At 34.0% G+C, this 15,849-nt stretch overlaps 1 protein-coding gene across 1 annotated transcript in view; it reads left to right on the forward strand.

Moving 5' to 3' along the window:
• The first annotated feature begins 7,692 nt into the window (after positions 1–7,692).
• The window catches only part of LOC110104493 (3-oxoacyl-[acyl-carrier-protein] reductase 4), a 34,879-nt gene continuing 26,722 nt past the window's right edge, over positions 7,693–15,849 (forward strand). The window contains exons 1-7 of the mRNA XM_020833640.2: positions 7,693–8,020; positions 8,942–9,096; positions 10,903–10,956; positions 11,767–11,847; positions 11,921–11,966; positions 12,040–12,134; positions 12,215–12,247. Of these exons, the coding sequence (XP_020689299.1) occupies positions 7,843–8,020; positions 8,942–9,096; positions 10,903–10,956; positions 11,767–11,847; positions 11,921–11,966; positions 12,040–12,134; positions 12,215–12,247 (642 nt within the window). The 5' untranslated portion in view covers positions 7,693–7,842. The remainder of the gene's footprint in view (positions 8,021–8,941; positions 9,097–10,902; positions 10,957–11,766; positions 11,848–11,920; positions 11,967–12,039; positions 12,135–12,214; positions 12,248–15,849) is intronic.

A 15,849-nucleotide genomic window follows, 5' to 3' on the forward strand; every position in this document is an offset into this window, starting at 1 on the left:
TTTCATTTCAAAATATTTAGCTAAGTAAATAAACATTTAATTGCATAGCTTAACATTGTAATGCTAATAGTCTTTAGTTTATAAATAAACTATTTTTGTTTGTTCTAATTCAAATATTAGTTTTTCTTCTATTTTCTTGCAGATGAATTTTTAAGCAAATCTTATTTTTGCACATCATCTAATTATAAGAATGGGGAAAGAGAAGCTTGATATAAATTTCTAACGTAACATGCAAATTATATTGTTCAGGAGGAGAGCATATATAATTTGATTGATTGAATATAAATCTTTCTAATTATCTAATGTTCTCGACCATATTTTGATTTTTTTATTCTAAGAATAGAATATAAAATCCCCTTGCTTCTATTTACTTTCTGCTTTATTTGCCTTGAGGATTAATATTGTTGAATTCTGATTTAGGTGATTTAGAATTAAATAGCTTTAATTAAATTATTTATTTAGTTAGTTAATTTAATTAATGAATTTACTCACTACAAGAAAATCAACGACCACCGGTGAAAATTCTAACAAAATTTTTCTGTTGGTGATTAGTTGTCATATCGTTTTTTTCGTCAGAATTCATCGTCAGAGAATTTATTTGATTTTTGGTGTGGGTTTTCATCGGAAAATCTATCGAAAAATGCACAACTACCAAAAAATGGGGTTACTGCAGCATAATTTTTGACCTATCCCAGCGGTTTTAACCGCTACAATTTTACTTGCAGCGATTCTAAAACCGTTACACATCCGCTGTAATTGCAATACGCTGCAATGACATTCCGCAGTGGTTCAAGGATTGACGGGGTAGATATGCATACTTTAGTAGCGGTTATAACCGGTGCAAAGCTCCAGAATGGTGCAAGTTATTACCGCCACAAATAATGTAAAAAAAAACGATATCCAGTAGGGTGACCGCCACAATTCTGGACCGCTACTACATTCCAGAATTTTTTTAAAAAAAACGCAACACCTGAATGTACACAGAATACAAATATGAGATATTCACCAAACCGAAACCTAAAACTCGCATAAACAGGAGATGTAACTGAAACAAAAATACTAGTTAAATCATAAAGATTCACAACAACAACAAGAGAATATTGAACTATATAATTGAGTCACATGACTCAAACAAGAGAACATGAAAAACTTTTAATATAACATAAGAAGAAAGATGTGCGCTTTTATGCTTTTATTTATACTTCAAACTTTAAAAATTAATTGAAACGGTTGGTCCTAAACGGTAGAATAATTATATAAATACAAACAAACCAAAATGAGAAATAAAATCAATGGAGTTGCGGCATGCATAGCTGATAATTATTTGGATAGAAAAGGTCAAAAGGCCCAAGCGATCTTCTTATAGTTTAATAGTAAAGTTGATTATCTCTAGTGCAATCGTACAACTACAATCATAATAATAGCAATAGCATGATGTGGTTAGAATAGAATTTAATTTAAAGAAAGAAAGCTGTATTATGAGTTTATGTATGAGACATTGAGTCTTATCAAATATTGGATTTCCGATACAATTTGTTAAGTTATAAAAGATCATTGCAGTGCATAGACCATTGTGTAGCAACTTAAGTTCTAGCAGCATAATGAAAGCTTTAACTGGAACATGGTTTGATGTGAATAAAATATTTAGATGAAAACAAGAGAGAGCACCATAAATATCATGTTTGCATGGCTAATTCCTGAAAATCAAATGGAAAGCTACAAAAAAAAAAACGTTTGGGAACATTGCAAAATTTACAAAGGTCAAATGAAGATATAAAATGAGCTAGTTTCGCAAGAATTTGAAGCTTCAACCACGAGCTTGGCAACATACTTATAGCATATAGGATCTCCAAATATTTGAGCCTTATTAGGTTTCTATACAACCCTTTATAGCATGCTGGACATGGTTCATGCTTCTTATTGCACATTATTGGGATGATTTTTACTTGGCAACATACTTATTGCACATTCTTATAGCATATAGGATCTCCAAATATTTTATCTTCTGGCTCATAGTTGGAGATTATTTTATCCTTCCTGATTTTAGGGATTACATTAACAAAATAAGTAGAAGAACGAGAAGAAGAAGAAGAGGAAGAAGCAGAGGAGACTCACAATGAAGTCAGCGGGATGTCGTCGCGTGAGGAGAATACTCAGCAAATGCGAGCGGGGGAGAAGAGGGATCGGAGACGAACACTCGAATGGTCCGCTTGAATCGCGCGCAGGAAGAAGAAGAGGGCTCCGGAGATTATTCACGAAATCTCCGCTTGTGTCGCGCGCAGGAAGGAGAAGAGACCGGGCAAACAACACCGTTTAAAATCGGTGCTAATTGCACCGGTTTTAACCGGTGCTAAAATAGATTTTTAGAAGCGGTTCTAAAACCGCTCCTAACAACTGGTGCAAAAAATCTAGATTTCTAGTAGTGTTATTTCACCCCAACTAGTTTTCTTCTTTCATTTTCATATTCTTCCTCCCAAAATTGAAGGTTTCGCCTAATCCGCCTCCCGTCACCATTCCAGGTGATTTTTCACTCATTTCTTTCTATTTCTTCAAGATTTAAGAGGTAAAACTCATTCTCTTTGCTAATTTCTCTTTTTAGGAAATTTGAACTGTTAGAACACATGATATTTGACCCCCATACAGATGTGTGCACTGAATCTATTCTTTTGGAACCTTGCTCTCTTTAATGTTTAAAAAATAATAAGTATTTACTTTCTAGAATATAGTCTTCACAATAGGTGGATTCGATATATTTTAAACTTAGAATTTTATAGAGTGAATATCATTGAGTTTTTTTTGTCTAATGTGGGTTAACTTTTGATGCTATATAAATGAGTTTACCTCTACATAGGAAGCAACCTTTATTGTTTTATATTGATATTTGTGTGGAGAATGTCCTCCGTATTGCGCTAAACAAACATGAAGGCTTTGAATGTGGATCATTTTTAAAAAGTTAGTCATTCAATAAATATCATATTTGTCTTAAAGAGGTTGAATAAATTTTTATTTAATAATTACAAATACAGTGCATTTCTATATCATCAAATAAATAGTAAATATATAAGAGCAAGTTTAACGCTTGGTCTTATTATTACATGTGATATTCACAGAGTTTAACTATCTCATGATTAAGATAAACTTGTTGATGTGAATGGACCGAATGGTGATTGAAGCTTCTTGGCATTATATATATTGTATAATTAAGGGCTCTTTATGGATGTTCAAATGCACTTTCATAATGACTATTATAATAATCATATTGAGGATGTTCAATGTGACGATTATATTAAGGGATATGAGCCATCAAGTCTCACACATTGTAATAAATATTTTTGGACATAATTATTCAACATTTAAATAGACCATTAATAGTGGATATTATAGCTCTTATTATAGTAGCTCATGATAATAACATATTTTTCTACAATTATTTTTCTTAAGAGTTATTAATCCAAGGTTCATATGAAGATCCAAGAGGAGAGGAGTTGGATATATAATAGAATATTAGCGGGATGAAAAGTATTAACATATGAATTCATTGAAGAAGTTGGATATGTTATTCACGTAACATGTCAACTACCTTCATTTAAGTCAGATGGATTATTCAGATGTGCATGCTCGAAGGATAAAAATCAAGCTATCTTAACCCAATGAGGTTAAAGTTGATTTATATTATAGAGGATTTGTCCCAAAATATTATTATTGGAGTTCATATGGAGAGTATGAGCCACATACATATACCCATTGCAGTCCCTCCACATCATCAAGAATACTAGAGGAAGATCAAATTAATATAACGTATGAAGAATTTTTTTTTGATGCAGCATGTGATGGGTGTAAATAATATTATATTTTATATATTAAATTTTCAGTAAAACTATTTTATTTTAGTTTTGTTTGTGAAAGAAAATAGATAAAATATACAAAAAATTTAAGTATGGTATATCATCACGGTGTCAGACACTGCACTGCCATGGCACCATCATTGACACTGTTAGAGTGCCCAATATGGATATAGTGGCACACAATATTTGTTTAACAGCGCCGCGGTGTCAAAGAAGTTAGCACAGCAAAGACCAGTAGTCTTTGTCTACACAGCACCGCAACACCAATTTCCAGTACTGCAAAGCCAAGGGTAGTGCCACATGGATGCCGCAGCACTCAACCGTCAGTAGTGCCGCATCGCAACAGTTGTAACTGTTAAGGAAACGATCTGCCAGCGAAGTAATGCATATATTCACTAAATAGTGGGTCCACATTAGCAAGCGCTGCAATGGAGAAATCCTTCAGTATTGCTGCATTAATTCATTTTATAGGCGCCACAGCGCAAGTGTCTCGAGCGTCATAGCACCAGAATCCATTTTGTATTTTTCTATAAATTGTTCGTTTATAATGTTTGCATGGGAGTTCATTCACTTAATTAATTTTAGTCTTTCTAGTGCTTCTCTGTAATTTCTTTATGAGTGACAACTAAGAGAATTTAGAGAGCACTAGATTCACTTCATAAGAGTATTTGGTCAATATTTGTGGAAGAAATTCTGCAAGTTGAAGGAGGACTGTAGAGGAAATCATTGAACCCATCCGGTGATATCTTTTCTTTTGTACTTTTTTTCTTTTATGCAATTAATAAAAAAAGAGTTTGTTTTACTTATTCTTCATGTCTGACTAAATTCTCTAGTTTGATGAATTGATTGTGTAAATGGAATGTGGAGTACTAATGAGTTCTCTTTATTAATATTTTAATAATATTTTAAATATATCATGTCTTCATTTAATATACATAGTAATCATATGTGTAGTTAATATCATGTGTAATGTGGAGCCTAAGAATAAAAAAAAACATGCACAATAGGTATATTATATTATGGTATGATGTAAGCATAAGTATAGTACTTGACATATACCATATTGATAGATATGAATTATAATGATGGAGTTTTAACAGTGCATGTTTTACTTACTCTTCTAAGATTTTCATATAGTGACAAACTATGGGAGTTTGGAGTAATATTGAGGTTAGAATGATTTAATATGTTATTTATCTCTTTATGCTTGAATGACCGGTTGGTGATGCATATGCTCGGAATAACATCAATATAAAAGAGAATAATTAGGAAACATATTGTATTTATATTCTATCAATCCAAAATATTTTATCTAAATAGTATTTCATTTAAATTTTTTATTAATTTTAAACTAAGTGATTGAATCTCTATCAAAACTTATTTTTATTGAGTAGGATAATTATTATAATTGTAGTAAATAGTATTAGTATTTATAAGTAAATATTTTTTCTTGTGAGATCGATACTCCACTCTATCACTATATTACTTGATTTGATACATATACTTGTGTATATTAAGCAGGGTTTTTATAATTTTTATATCAAAGAAAATCTAAGTTTTGTTTAGGGATTGATAGATACCTAAATCATTTCATAATTTTTTGGGTTATGAGGATAGAGAAAAATGAGAGAAGTCCAGTGATTTTATTGCTCAAATGCATAGATGTTGAGACAAATAAGTTATTGTCCTCAAAATTTGCTCTTTGATTCCTTATATATGAGAGTAGATGCAAGATTATGTAAAAAAAATACTAAAAGATAAATACACAAATGACATAATATGACCTAATAATATCTTACCACAAAAAATAAAATATGTTAATAATATCTCATTAGTTACACGAGATATGCATTAACTCTATGATTTTAGAGTATGTATTTTCAATAAGACTTAAAATGCACGATTAATCTTATTTTTCATAATATGATTATTTCTTAACAATTAAAAACATATTAAAATTATGAACTATTTATTTAATAAATTTTTTGAAATTTACATTAATATGATCATCATCACAATTATTTATAATGTTTCATTTATTAATTCATTATAAAAAAAATTATTTCATATACTTTTTTTTTTGGCACCTGGACTCCTTCAACAACAATTTAATCAAATTGACGGTTCAGATTAATTTATACACCAAAGCCTTAGAAAGGAGAACGGTAGCTCTGCTGGAGCACTATCAATAGATGACAATCTTATAGACATGGCTACGTACAACGATAGATATAAAAAAAAAAAAAAGCTTTAACTAAATTAATTATTTAGTTAATTAATTTAATTAATGAATTTATTTATTTTTTCTCATTTTATTAGTTATTTATTTATTAAATTTTTTTCTTTTGGCTTAACTAACCCTATCCTATTTCTTGGTTATTATTAATACTAATGTTAGCATCCTAACTCTAATTTGAATTCTTTCGATTTATTGCCTAAAGTGGAGCAGGAGCTCAAGAAGGGTTGGAGTTTTCAGTTCTTTATGGTTCGGGTGTGTGAGAGCGAGGTTAGTGCAATAAAGAGGGTTAGGGCTTGTGGTGCTAGATTTTTTTATGTGAAAGAGAAGGAAGAGGGGGTTGAAGTCGGTGGATTTATGAGTATGTGAAAAAGGTGAATCATTCTTGTTTCTCTCTTGCTTGTTCTTCTTCTCTGAGAAAGATAATCGTTCGTGATAGTTAGTTGGAAGTCGAGTTTGTGCAGTATGAGCTTGTTCCTTTGCAATAGTATGCAATATGCTAAAATGAATGTATATTTCCTGTTGTTCTTGTTTTAAAGATCTATTTAGATCTTGTTGGTTGAGTTATTTGAGGCTATTACCAATTGTTTCTTATGGCTATTTCAATTTTTGAGGCTATTGGTAAAAATTTGATGTTAAATTTCAATAGTTGTGTTATTTATTGCTATAAGCATTATTTAATATTGATTCGGACGATTGTAGTAAATTGTTTGTTGTTATTTGGAAAAATTAGAAGCAATTTTCTATAATACGAGTCTTGTATCATATTTTATCTATACATATTTGAATAAATGATGATAAACGAGGTTGTTCATGGATATAGAGTTCGTAAGAATTCGAACCACGTAAATTCTTTCTGTTCTTGTTATTTCATTTCCTTTACAAGAACTATTTAAAATTGTTTCTTTCATATTTATGAAATCAGTAAACCTTGTTTTATAGTTTGCCTTCGTGATTAAATTTCGTAAAAGCTCGATTTACAAATAAGTCTTTAAACCTACAATCACGTTGAAAGCTAAGAAAGATTGGGTGGTTGAATTTATTTCTTCCCAACACAATAAATTCAAAATTTCGTGGGTCTTATTCGCAAAATTGGCTATGAAAAGTTGAAAACGAAAAAGAAAGAGAGAAAGACAGAAAATTAAGAGAAGTTATGTGATTTTTTTGCTCAAAAGCATAGATGTTGAGACAATAAGTTATTCCCTTAAATTTGCTCTCTAATCCCCTATTTATATATGAGAGTAGATGCAAGATTATGTAAACAAAATTATTAAAAGATAAATACAAAAATGACATTATTTGACCTAATAATATCTTACCCCAAAAATAAAATATGCTAACTATATCCCATTAGTTACACCAGATATGCATTAAAACTTTCCATAACTCTATGATTTTAAAGCTTGTATTTTCATTAAGACTTAACAGGCATGATTAATCTTATTTTTCACAATATGATTATTTCTTAATAATTAAAATTATCTTAAAATTATGAACTATTGATTTAATAAAATTTTTAGAATTTTCATTAATTTGATGATCATCACAATTATTTATAATGCTTTATTTATTAATTCATTATAAAATAAATACGGCATCTGCTCTCATTTTACCGAGACTGCCATTCTTCGGAGTTTTCGAAGGTCGCGCTGCGCTCGCTCGCAAACATTTCTACCGACCACCTCCTCGTCGCTGGCGTGTCTGCGATCGTACGCAGCTCTTTCTTCCACTGTCTCTCTTTTTCGCTTCTCCCATTCTGTCATGGCGTCGGCATCCTTCATTGTATGCTCTTCTGGGATGGCGGGAAAGTCTTCTGTCACCTCCTCTCCAACGATAAGATCGGCGTCGGCGCGTTTCCCCCCTGCCGTTCTCGCTATCAAGTCACGCTCTTCGTTTCATAGATCGGGGCTCAGATCGGAAGCCTTTTCCACTTTCGCTGGTAACGCCCTTAGGCATTTTCACATAGGCCGTACATTTGGTAGATTAAAGTTTCGATTTTGCTTTCTCTTTGAGGTTCTGGTTGTGGTGGTTGATCTCTGCGATTGACCTGAGATCAATCTGCAGCTTACCTAATTTTAGGGTATGCGTGATTTGAACGAATTGGGGGTAATTTAAATGCATTTTACTTCGCAATTTCACATTTGGTATTTGATTCCATTGCAACTGATGGTATTTGGCTTTACCTAAGAAATATTTAGTTTCATACTGATCATACAATAATTAACCATACAATAATTTTCTTGTTGCTAATTTTTTCCCTCAACCAAACTAGTGAGGCAAAACAACTTTTTATTCAATTAATTTATCATCTTATTGTATTTTCTTTTCATTTCCATTATTGTAATTCCTTGAAACCAAATAAAGCTATAGTCTCCATGGGATTTAAAGAATGAGATCATTCCTTGCGGTTGGAATATTTATTTTTTCCTTAGCTCCAGTACTCAGAGGAGCTTTATATTTTGGTGTTTGTGCCCCAATTTTCTTAAATCGCATAATGCTGCTGTGTTAATGTGGAATGCTTGGGAATTTTCCGAACAGTTTATGATATTTGAGCAGTTTTACTAACTTCACCATATCCTATGTTTGGGGAAGTGGTTTCTTAATGCTTGTGAGCTTCACTATGAAGTATGGTTACAGTTAGAATAGTTTGAAATGGCTTTTCCACTTTAGTGCATGTCAAGTCTTCAGTTCCAATTTATAGCTTCAACATAGTGAACTAAGCGCACCTGACAGCAAGTTGTGACACACATATACACTCAAACTTCTTCAAATGCTTTCCTCTTTTGTTGTATTCGCTGCCTAAAACTTCATAGCAAGCATTTATGTGCATTCATCTCTTTCATCTGGTTATAATTTATAGATCTATTGCCCGGAGTGAAGGCTCAGGTTGCAGCTACTGAGCATGCAAGTATTGACCTATCTAAAAAGGTTGAAGGTCCTGTTGTCATTGTCACTGGAGCTTCTAGAGGAATTGGAAAAGCAATTGCTTTGGCATTGGGTAAAGCTGGTTGTAAGGTTAGTGAAAGCGTAAAATGCTATGGATATACATAGTTAGACTTTAATTATACCTGGCATTGCATTGTTTGGTCTGTAAACTTCACTGATTTGTTGGATTTTTGCTATCTTTCTGCCATGTTGGTTCTTATCCAAAATTATCTTACTGAGTCTGCTTTGACCTGTTGATGCTTTAACTATTATAATTTCTCGTACATCAATATGGTGTATTAAAAACATGAATATATTTATGTATGCAATCCTTGATATTTTCTTTCCGTTTTTTTTCTTTGTTTTGTTTAACTCCTAAGATCTCTGTGTTAGGCCTGACAACATGTCAAATGGTCTTCTTTCATCTTATGGGCAGCTTCACCTGGTCCATATTAACTCTGTCACGATTATGCACAGATAGAGTAGCTACATTAGTTTAACTACCTACTCCGAATGAAGCTCTAGTCTCTTCATAGAGGCTTGGCAGTTTGAACTTGGCTCTCACTGATTAATGCAATTTTCCTTTTCACCAAATTATTATTAGATTGTATTAAATATTGACCATGTTAGCCCATAGCATGACAAGTTTTATTTTGATGATGACAAAATTTTGTTGGTTAGTTTATATGGATTGTGATGCAAATTGATTTTTCTCCCAAAGTAAATAAATAACTATCTAAAATGGTGTAAATAAATAAGTTGGAGATTAGCTCATACGAGTTAAATAAAATAAGTTTGAGACTAGCTCCTCTGAATTTATGCATCACGTCACAACATATCTTCTCCCCCTTTATCAACATAAAAAATAATCCAAGGAAGATATTGAATCTATAACTTCTAGATCATAATGGAGGAAACCGAGGTATTTTTCTAGGACACTACACACATATATATATATATATATATATATATATATATATATGTTAGTCAGGGACTTTTTTACACCTTTTTTAATTTATATTTATAGATTTCAAAATTTGAGTAATGAAAATTGTAAGTTTATAGCTTCTTTAGGTTTTGGCTCTCATGAATAATGATAATTCAACACTTCTTTTTATGCTTAGAGGATTTAACATCAACATTTTGAGGATTTAGTGATTTACCATGTATCTTCTTCGTGGCACTCTTCTCCATTTTCCAACTCAATTCTAATGGGATTCCACTATTCCACTGCATATGCTTTCTGCATCAGGTTGTATGAATTATCAATCTAATGGAGAGGTACTAAGAGTTTCTCGAATATACACCAACATATGTTTCTTTGGGTGATACTTCTTTTGCAGGTTGACTAGGCAGCCCTTACCAACCTTTGCATTTTTCCTTTTGAGGCTCCATTTCCCTATTGGCTTACTGGCAAAGCCTCACACCTTTTGCAGAGCCTCACATAGCATTTGTGCTTAACTTTAAAATGGAAAGACTTGCTTCAGACGATTAAAACTATGATTGCATTCACCATTAAAGGCTAGCCATCAATCTCTTATTCTGGAGATGATTTTCGCTTGCATTGAATGTTGCTTGGCTATCAAAATTAAAATATAAGCGCTCAATAGAGCTGATCAATCCCTGTATCGACATTTAGAAGAGATGTTTTATTATCATGTTTATGTTGAAGTGAATCTTCGTGGCTCTCAGGTCTTGAATAGTTTTTATTTCATATACTTTGAAAAACTTGTGAATCTAAAAGAAAAATGCGCATTACTTTTTTTCATATCACGAATTGTATCATTGTTAGTGTTAGCGCTCAGAATTATGACTATCAGGCATCCTCCTTATAAACATTTATCCCGTTGTATGTACGAATCATTAATTAGTATTAATCAATTGACTCAATTTCAGGTTCTTGTGAACTATGCTCGCTCATCTAAAGAGGCTGAAGAAGTTTCAAAAGAAGTAAGTTCTATATCTCCACTTGGTAAACTGTGCTAAGTGTTTTTCCATGTTCCTACTTCTGGTAAATGAAGAAATTCTTGCTTAAACTTGAAGTTATTCAATGAATTAATAGGAATTTCTTGTTCGTTAATAGAAAATAATCAGAAAATTGACCAGACATGGTGTACCATAATTGTCATAGAATTCATCATTTGAACATGTCAGCAACACCAGGAATTGCTTGTTTATTAACAGAAAAAAAAAAAAAAAAAAACCCCAGACCCGTTAGACAATAAATTTCTGAACCCAACATTTGAACATATTAGCAATACTTGAGGGACTTTAGTTTTACTTCATTCTGATCATTGGAAATGTTGCAAGTAGTATTGTTTTAGGAAGTCAATATAATTTGCTTTGGTATTGGAGCAGCATATGGAATATGAAAATTGAGTTCGCAGTATTTGATCTTATCCAGTTAGTTATATGTCAAAGAGTGGTAAATAAAGTAAATGTGGTACTTGTTGCACTATTGATTTGCAGGAGATATAGAAGAAACCCAAATAGTGATTACTTGACTTGGAAGGTGAATCTTTTTATACAAATATAACCGCATTAATATTTTGACCTTTAGTTAAGAATTATTCGACTATTTAGTGGTGTTCTTGATCAGCTGATGTGCTATTGTGTGGATGTGCCACAGTGGCTAGTACTCATAATTGTTTTTTTTAGTAGTCTCCAAACAAGCTTCCTATGAACGCACATAATTGCCTTTTTGGGGGTGTGTTCAAGGACCACAACAAATTATAAAAAAATTATCCTGATTCTCTTCAGATTGATGCATCTGGTGGTCAAGGCCTGACATTTGGGGGAGATGTTTCGAAAGAAGACGATGTGGAAGCTATGATCAAAACTGTAAGATAAAATTACCTCATGACCTTATGATCAAAAGATTAAAGCTGACGTGGTTGAATTAAAATTATTCCAGGCAGTAGATGCATGGGGAACAGTAGATATATTGGTCAACAATGCAGGTTCGCTACTTGTTACTTCTCTGTAACCTTTTGCAGTACTTTACAAATTACCAAGGCAAGCTTGTGATCTCAGGAATTACAAGAGATACTTTACTAATGAGAATGAAGAAATCTCAATGGCAAGAAGTAATTGATCTGAACCTTACTGGCGTTTTCCTATGTACGCAGGTACACATTGATGTGCACGTTATTTTTCAGCACGTTACTTTGTCTTTCATCTGTGTTGAATTCATTGCTTTTTCTTTCAGGCTGCAGTTAAAATAATGTTGAAGAAGAAAAAGGTATCTCAAGATCCAAACTAATTCTTTCACTTCAAGTCATTTTAAAGTGTACTTTCCCGATTTATGACATCTTTCCTAATTGTGTAGAATCGATGACATCCTCTTTGTGTTTTATTACATGAACTTATTATTAAATTGTTAACTTATTAATTGTTTTCCAATTGACGGTGTAAAATCTTGTTCCTAAAATATATTTATGCACCTTACTGAAACATGAGTTAAGCATTCTTATTCTTGTGTTTTAGATTGAAATTCAGATTGATTCTAGCAACTATAAGTTCTCTTCCATTTTCGGCCATCACCTTAAACTCTTCAGGATCAATGGTGTGGTGTGCGGAGTTAATGGCATTGCTTACAATTGTAAAGACTTGCATCCAAGTAGGCAGGTTGATAGGAAACACTTGAACATTTCAAATAAATCCTAGAAATTTTGGAAAAATAGCGAGGAAACTCTTCCAAATTCCAATGAAAACCTAAAAAACAAAAGTTTTTATTGTAATAGTCAAAGATACGACATGAAAATACTAAGAGTTGATCCTCAATTCGAGAGGAGGATCTATCTCTCCCAAATCTCTAGACGCCTTTAAAGCTCAAAAAAACCTAAACCTAAGAGATCTCAAATTTCAGCTAAATTTAAGATGCCCTGAATCTAGGAAAATAAATTATTTAATGCATACAATTCAACAGGAAATCCCTAAACATCCCCTACTTTGAAATTTCCCTCCCAACTCCCTTCAAAAACCTTTCTAAACAGCTCCTTGAAGAGTTGGGCGGTTGGCTCCTACGTACAGGAGGCGGAGAATCTTCCACCTATTTCCTGTAAGTCGGTCCCATATGGACCAGCTGGACTGGTCCAGTGGACCGGTCTAACAATACTTCCCTCCCAAAGATCCATCTTATCCGCAAGGCGGAAAGACAACATCTTCCCCCATTCCCTCATCATCACAAACGGTAAGAACTTGAAGAGTTCTGTCCTTGCACCTGTGTCTTGGAGTATACTTCTCGTCACATTTGAAACAGAGCCCCTTCGCCCTCTTCTCTTGTCATTCCGTTTATGTGAGCTTCTTAATGTTGTCCCCATATCTTCCTCCTATAGTCTTTTCCTTTGAAGCCCCTCAAAGAATATCTGGTGTTGGCTCCTTGGATGCCAATAAGGTGATGGTCATCCTGTACGAGCCTCCTGAGCTTTTGCCTCCCGTCCCTCTCTCCAAATGTCTCCAAATGTCTCTAATCCTCCACCAACTGAGCTAGCTTATGGCCTATCCCAAGTCATATGGCCTCATCACTCTAACTACTGTCCGGATATCTGATGTCAGTCCCTTCATTAAATTTTCCTCTACCAGTCTCAGGAAGGCAGCCCAATCTGCTAGCAAGGTACTTGAACATCTCCCGGTATTCCATCATTGAACCATTCTGTGTCATGACGAAGAACTGCTCGTAGAAGTCTCCTCCACTTCCTGTTTGGAAACATTCTACCAAACAATTCTTGAACTTCCTCCAACTCCGTTTGGGTTGTCGCATGTCCCTCCACTGGTATCAAGCCAAAGCCTTCCCTTCCAAACATAGGCCAACTGCCGTCAATTTCTCCTCCTCTGTCAACCTGTTGACAGTAAAGTACATTTTTACCATATAGATCCATCCATGTGCATCATCTCTCTCAAAAATAGACATCTTCAGTTTCCTCACACTCATATCTCCTCCGTCAACTTTGCTTCCTCCAAAATTTCTCATTCCCCAGGGGGTGGTTCCCTCCAATTGTGCCAATCATCCCTCCTTCGCTCGCACCCAAACATTTCACCACAAGCCCATCTTCTCCCTTCAAATTCAACACTCCATCGATCATATTCAACCCCTCTCCTTTCAAATTCGACACCTCTTCGATCATAATCAAGTCATTGCCTTTCAAATTCAGCCCCTCTTCTTTAAAATTCAACATCCCTCCACTCATGCACAGTTCCCTATGCCTCTCCACATACCCTTTACCCGACTCCTCCCTAGGAAGCCTTAGGGGAGGCATTTTTTTGTTCCCTCTAAAATCTCCACCTCTTGATCTTCCCTTCGTCTGATCGGCTTAGGATTTTCCCCACTTCATTGGCTGTCGGTGCATCCCCTCACCTCCAACGACAATATTTATGTTTGGCCCTCAATCACTTTCTTTAGCATCTCCTCTAGGAAGGAAAATTTCAAATTGAACTTATCATGGATGGCTGAAATATCCTTTTTTATATCTAAAACTTAAGTTTGGAGATCTGAAATTTCAGATTTAATTTCTCTGATCTCCCCTTCCAATACTTCCACCTTTCTTCCAACCATGGGAACTTGGATTTAGGCTCCAATAGCAAAGATAACAAGTTTGATGCGAATCTGGCCTCCGAAACAGCAAAAACAGCAAGATCGGAGTGGGAAACATCGTAGAAATCAGCAATGAAGACTTCTATTTCAGTCCAGGAAATTGCTCCGATACCAATTTGATAAGAAACACTTGAAGATTTCAAGTAAATCCTATCAATATCGGAAAAAAAAACGAGAAAACTCTTCCAAACTCCAATGAAAATAAAAAAAAACATAAGTTTTTATTGCAATAATCAAATATACGGCAGGAAAATATCAAGATACTGTCAATACTCAATTCGAGAGGAGGATATATCTCTCCCAAATCTCTAGATACAGCTAGAGCACAAAAAAACCTAAATCTAAGATATCTCAAATTTCAGCCAAATTCAAGATGCCCTAACCCTAGTAAAACAAACTATTTAATGCATACAATTCAAAAGGAAATCCCTAAACAACTCATACTTTGAAATTTCCCTCCCAACTCCCTTCAAAAACCTTCCTTGAAGAGTTGGGCGGTCGGCTCTTGCGTATAGGAGGTGGAGAATCTTCTGCCTATTTCCCGTAAGTCGGTCCCGTATGCACTGGCTAAACCGGTCCAGTGGACCGGTCTAACAGAGGTCTAATCTTATAGTCAGTTGTGGAAATGCGAATATCAAAAAACTCTTATTAAGAATGGTGTGTGTTGGAATATCACATCAATAAATAGGTATGGAGTTTTATCTTTTATCTATGATAACACTCTCGTATAAGCCTCCTATGCTGCAAATATATAGGGAGGTTATCAAAATTTATGCACCTTTCTTCCAGCTATCAGTGCATACAGGACACTGAATTTATCAAATCAGAGCCACTCATGTGCGATTCGGCCAAAGAATGATGATGAAAGTGAAATTTTGTGGGCACGACACCACATAAAATTACCCAAATAACTTTCAATTGTCAAACGAATTGTGCCGATGCGGTCAGAGTATCAAATTTACCTGGGGAGACCCCTCGCAATTGAATTGAGTGATGGCGGTTGAAATCAATAGTTAAAGATGTGATAATGCAAAACATTGTCTGAACGTCGCCCGTTTGCTGAATGGACTTCACCGTTGTGTATGGAACATCGAAAATACCTAGAATTGACATTAATATTGTTAGGATAATTGGACAAGTGAAAAAAGCAAAACTGGCATGAGTTTCAATGACAGTGATATTGTCGAAAATATCTTGCACAAGCCGCCTCAACCCATGCCAAAATCCTGTCTGCCACCCAATCCTATCCT

This window comes from Dendrobium catenatum, unplaced genomic scaffold, assembly GCF_001605985.2.
Source record: "Dendrobium catenatum unplaced genomic scaffold, ASM160598v2 fragScaff_scaffold_80, whole genome shotgun sequence".
Classification (NCBI taxonomy): domain Eukaryota; kingdom Viridiplantae; phylum Streptophyta; class Magnoliopsida; order Asparagales; family Orchidaceae; genus Dendrobium; species Dendrobium catenatum.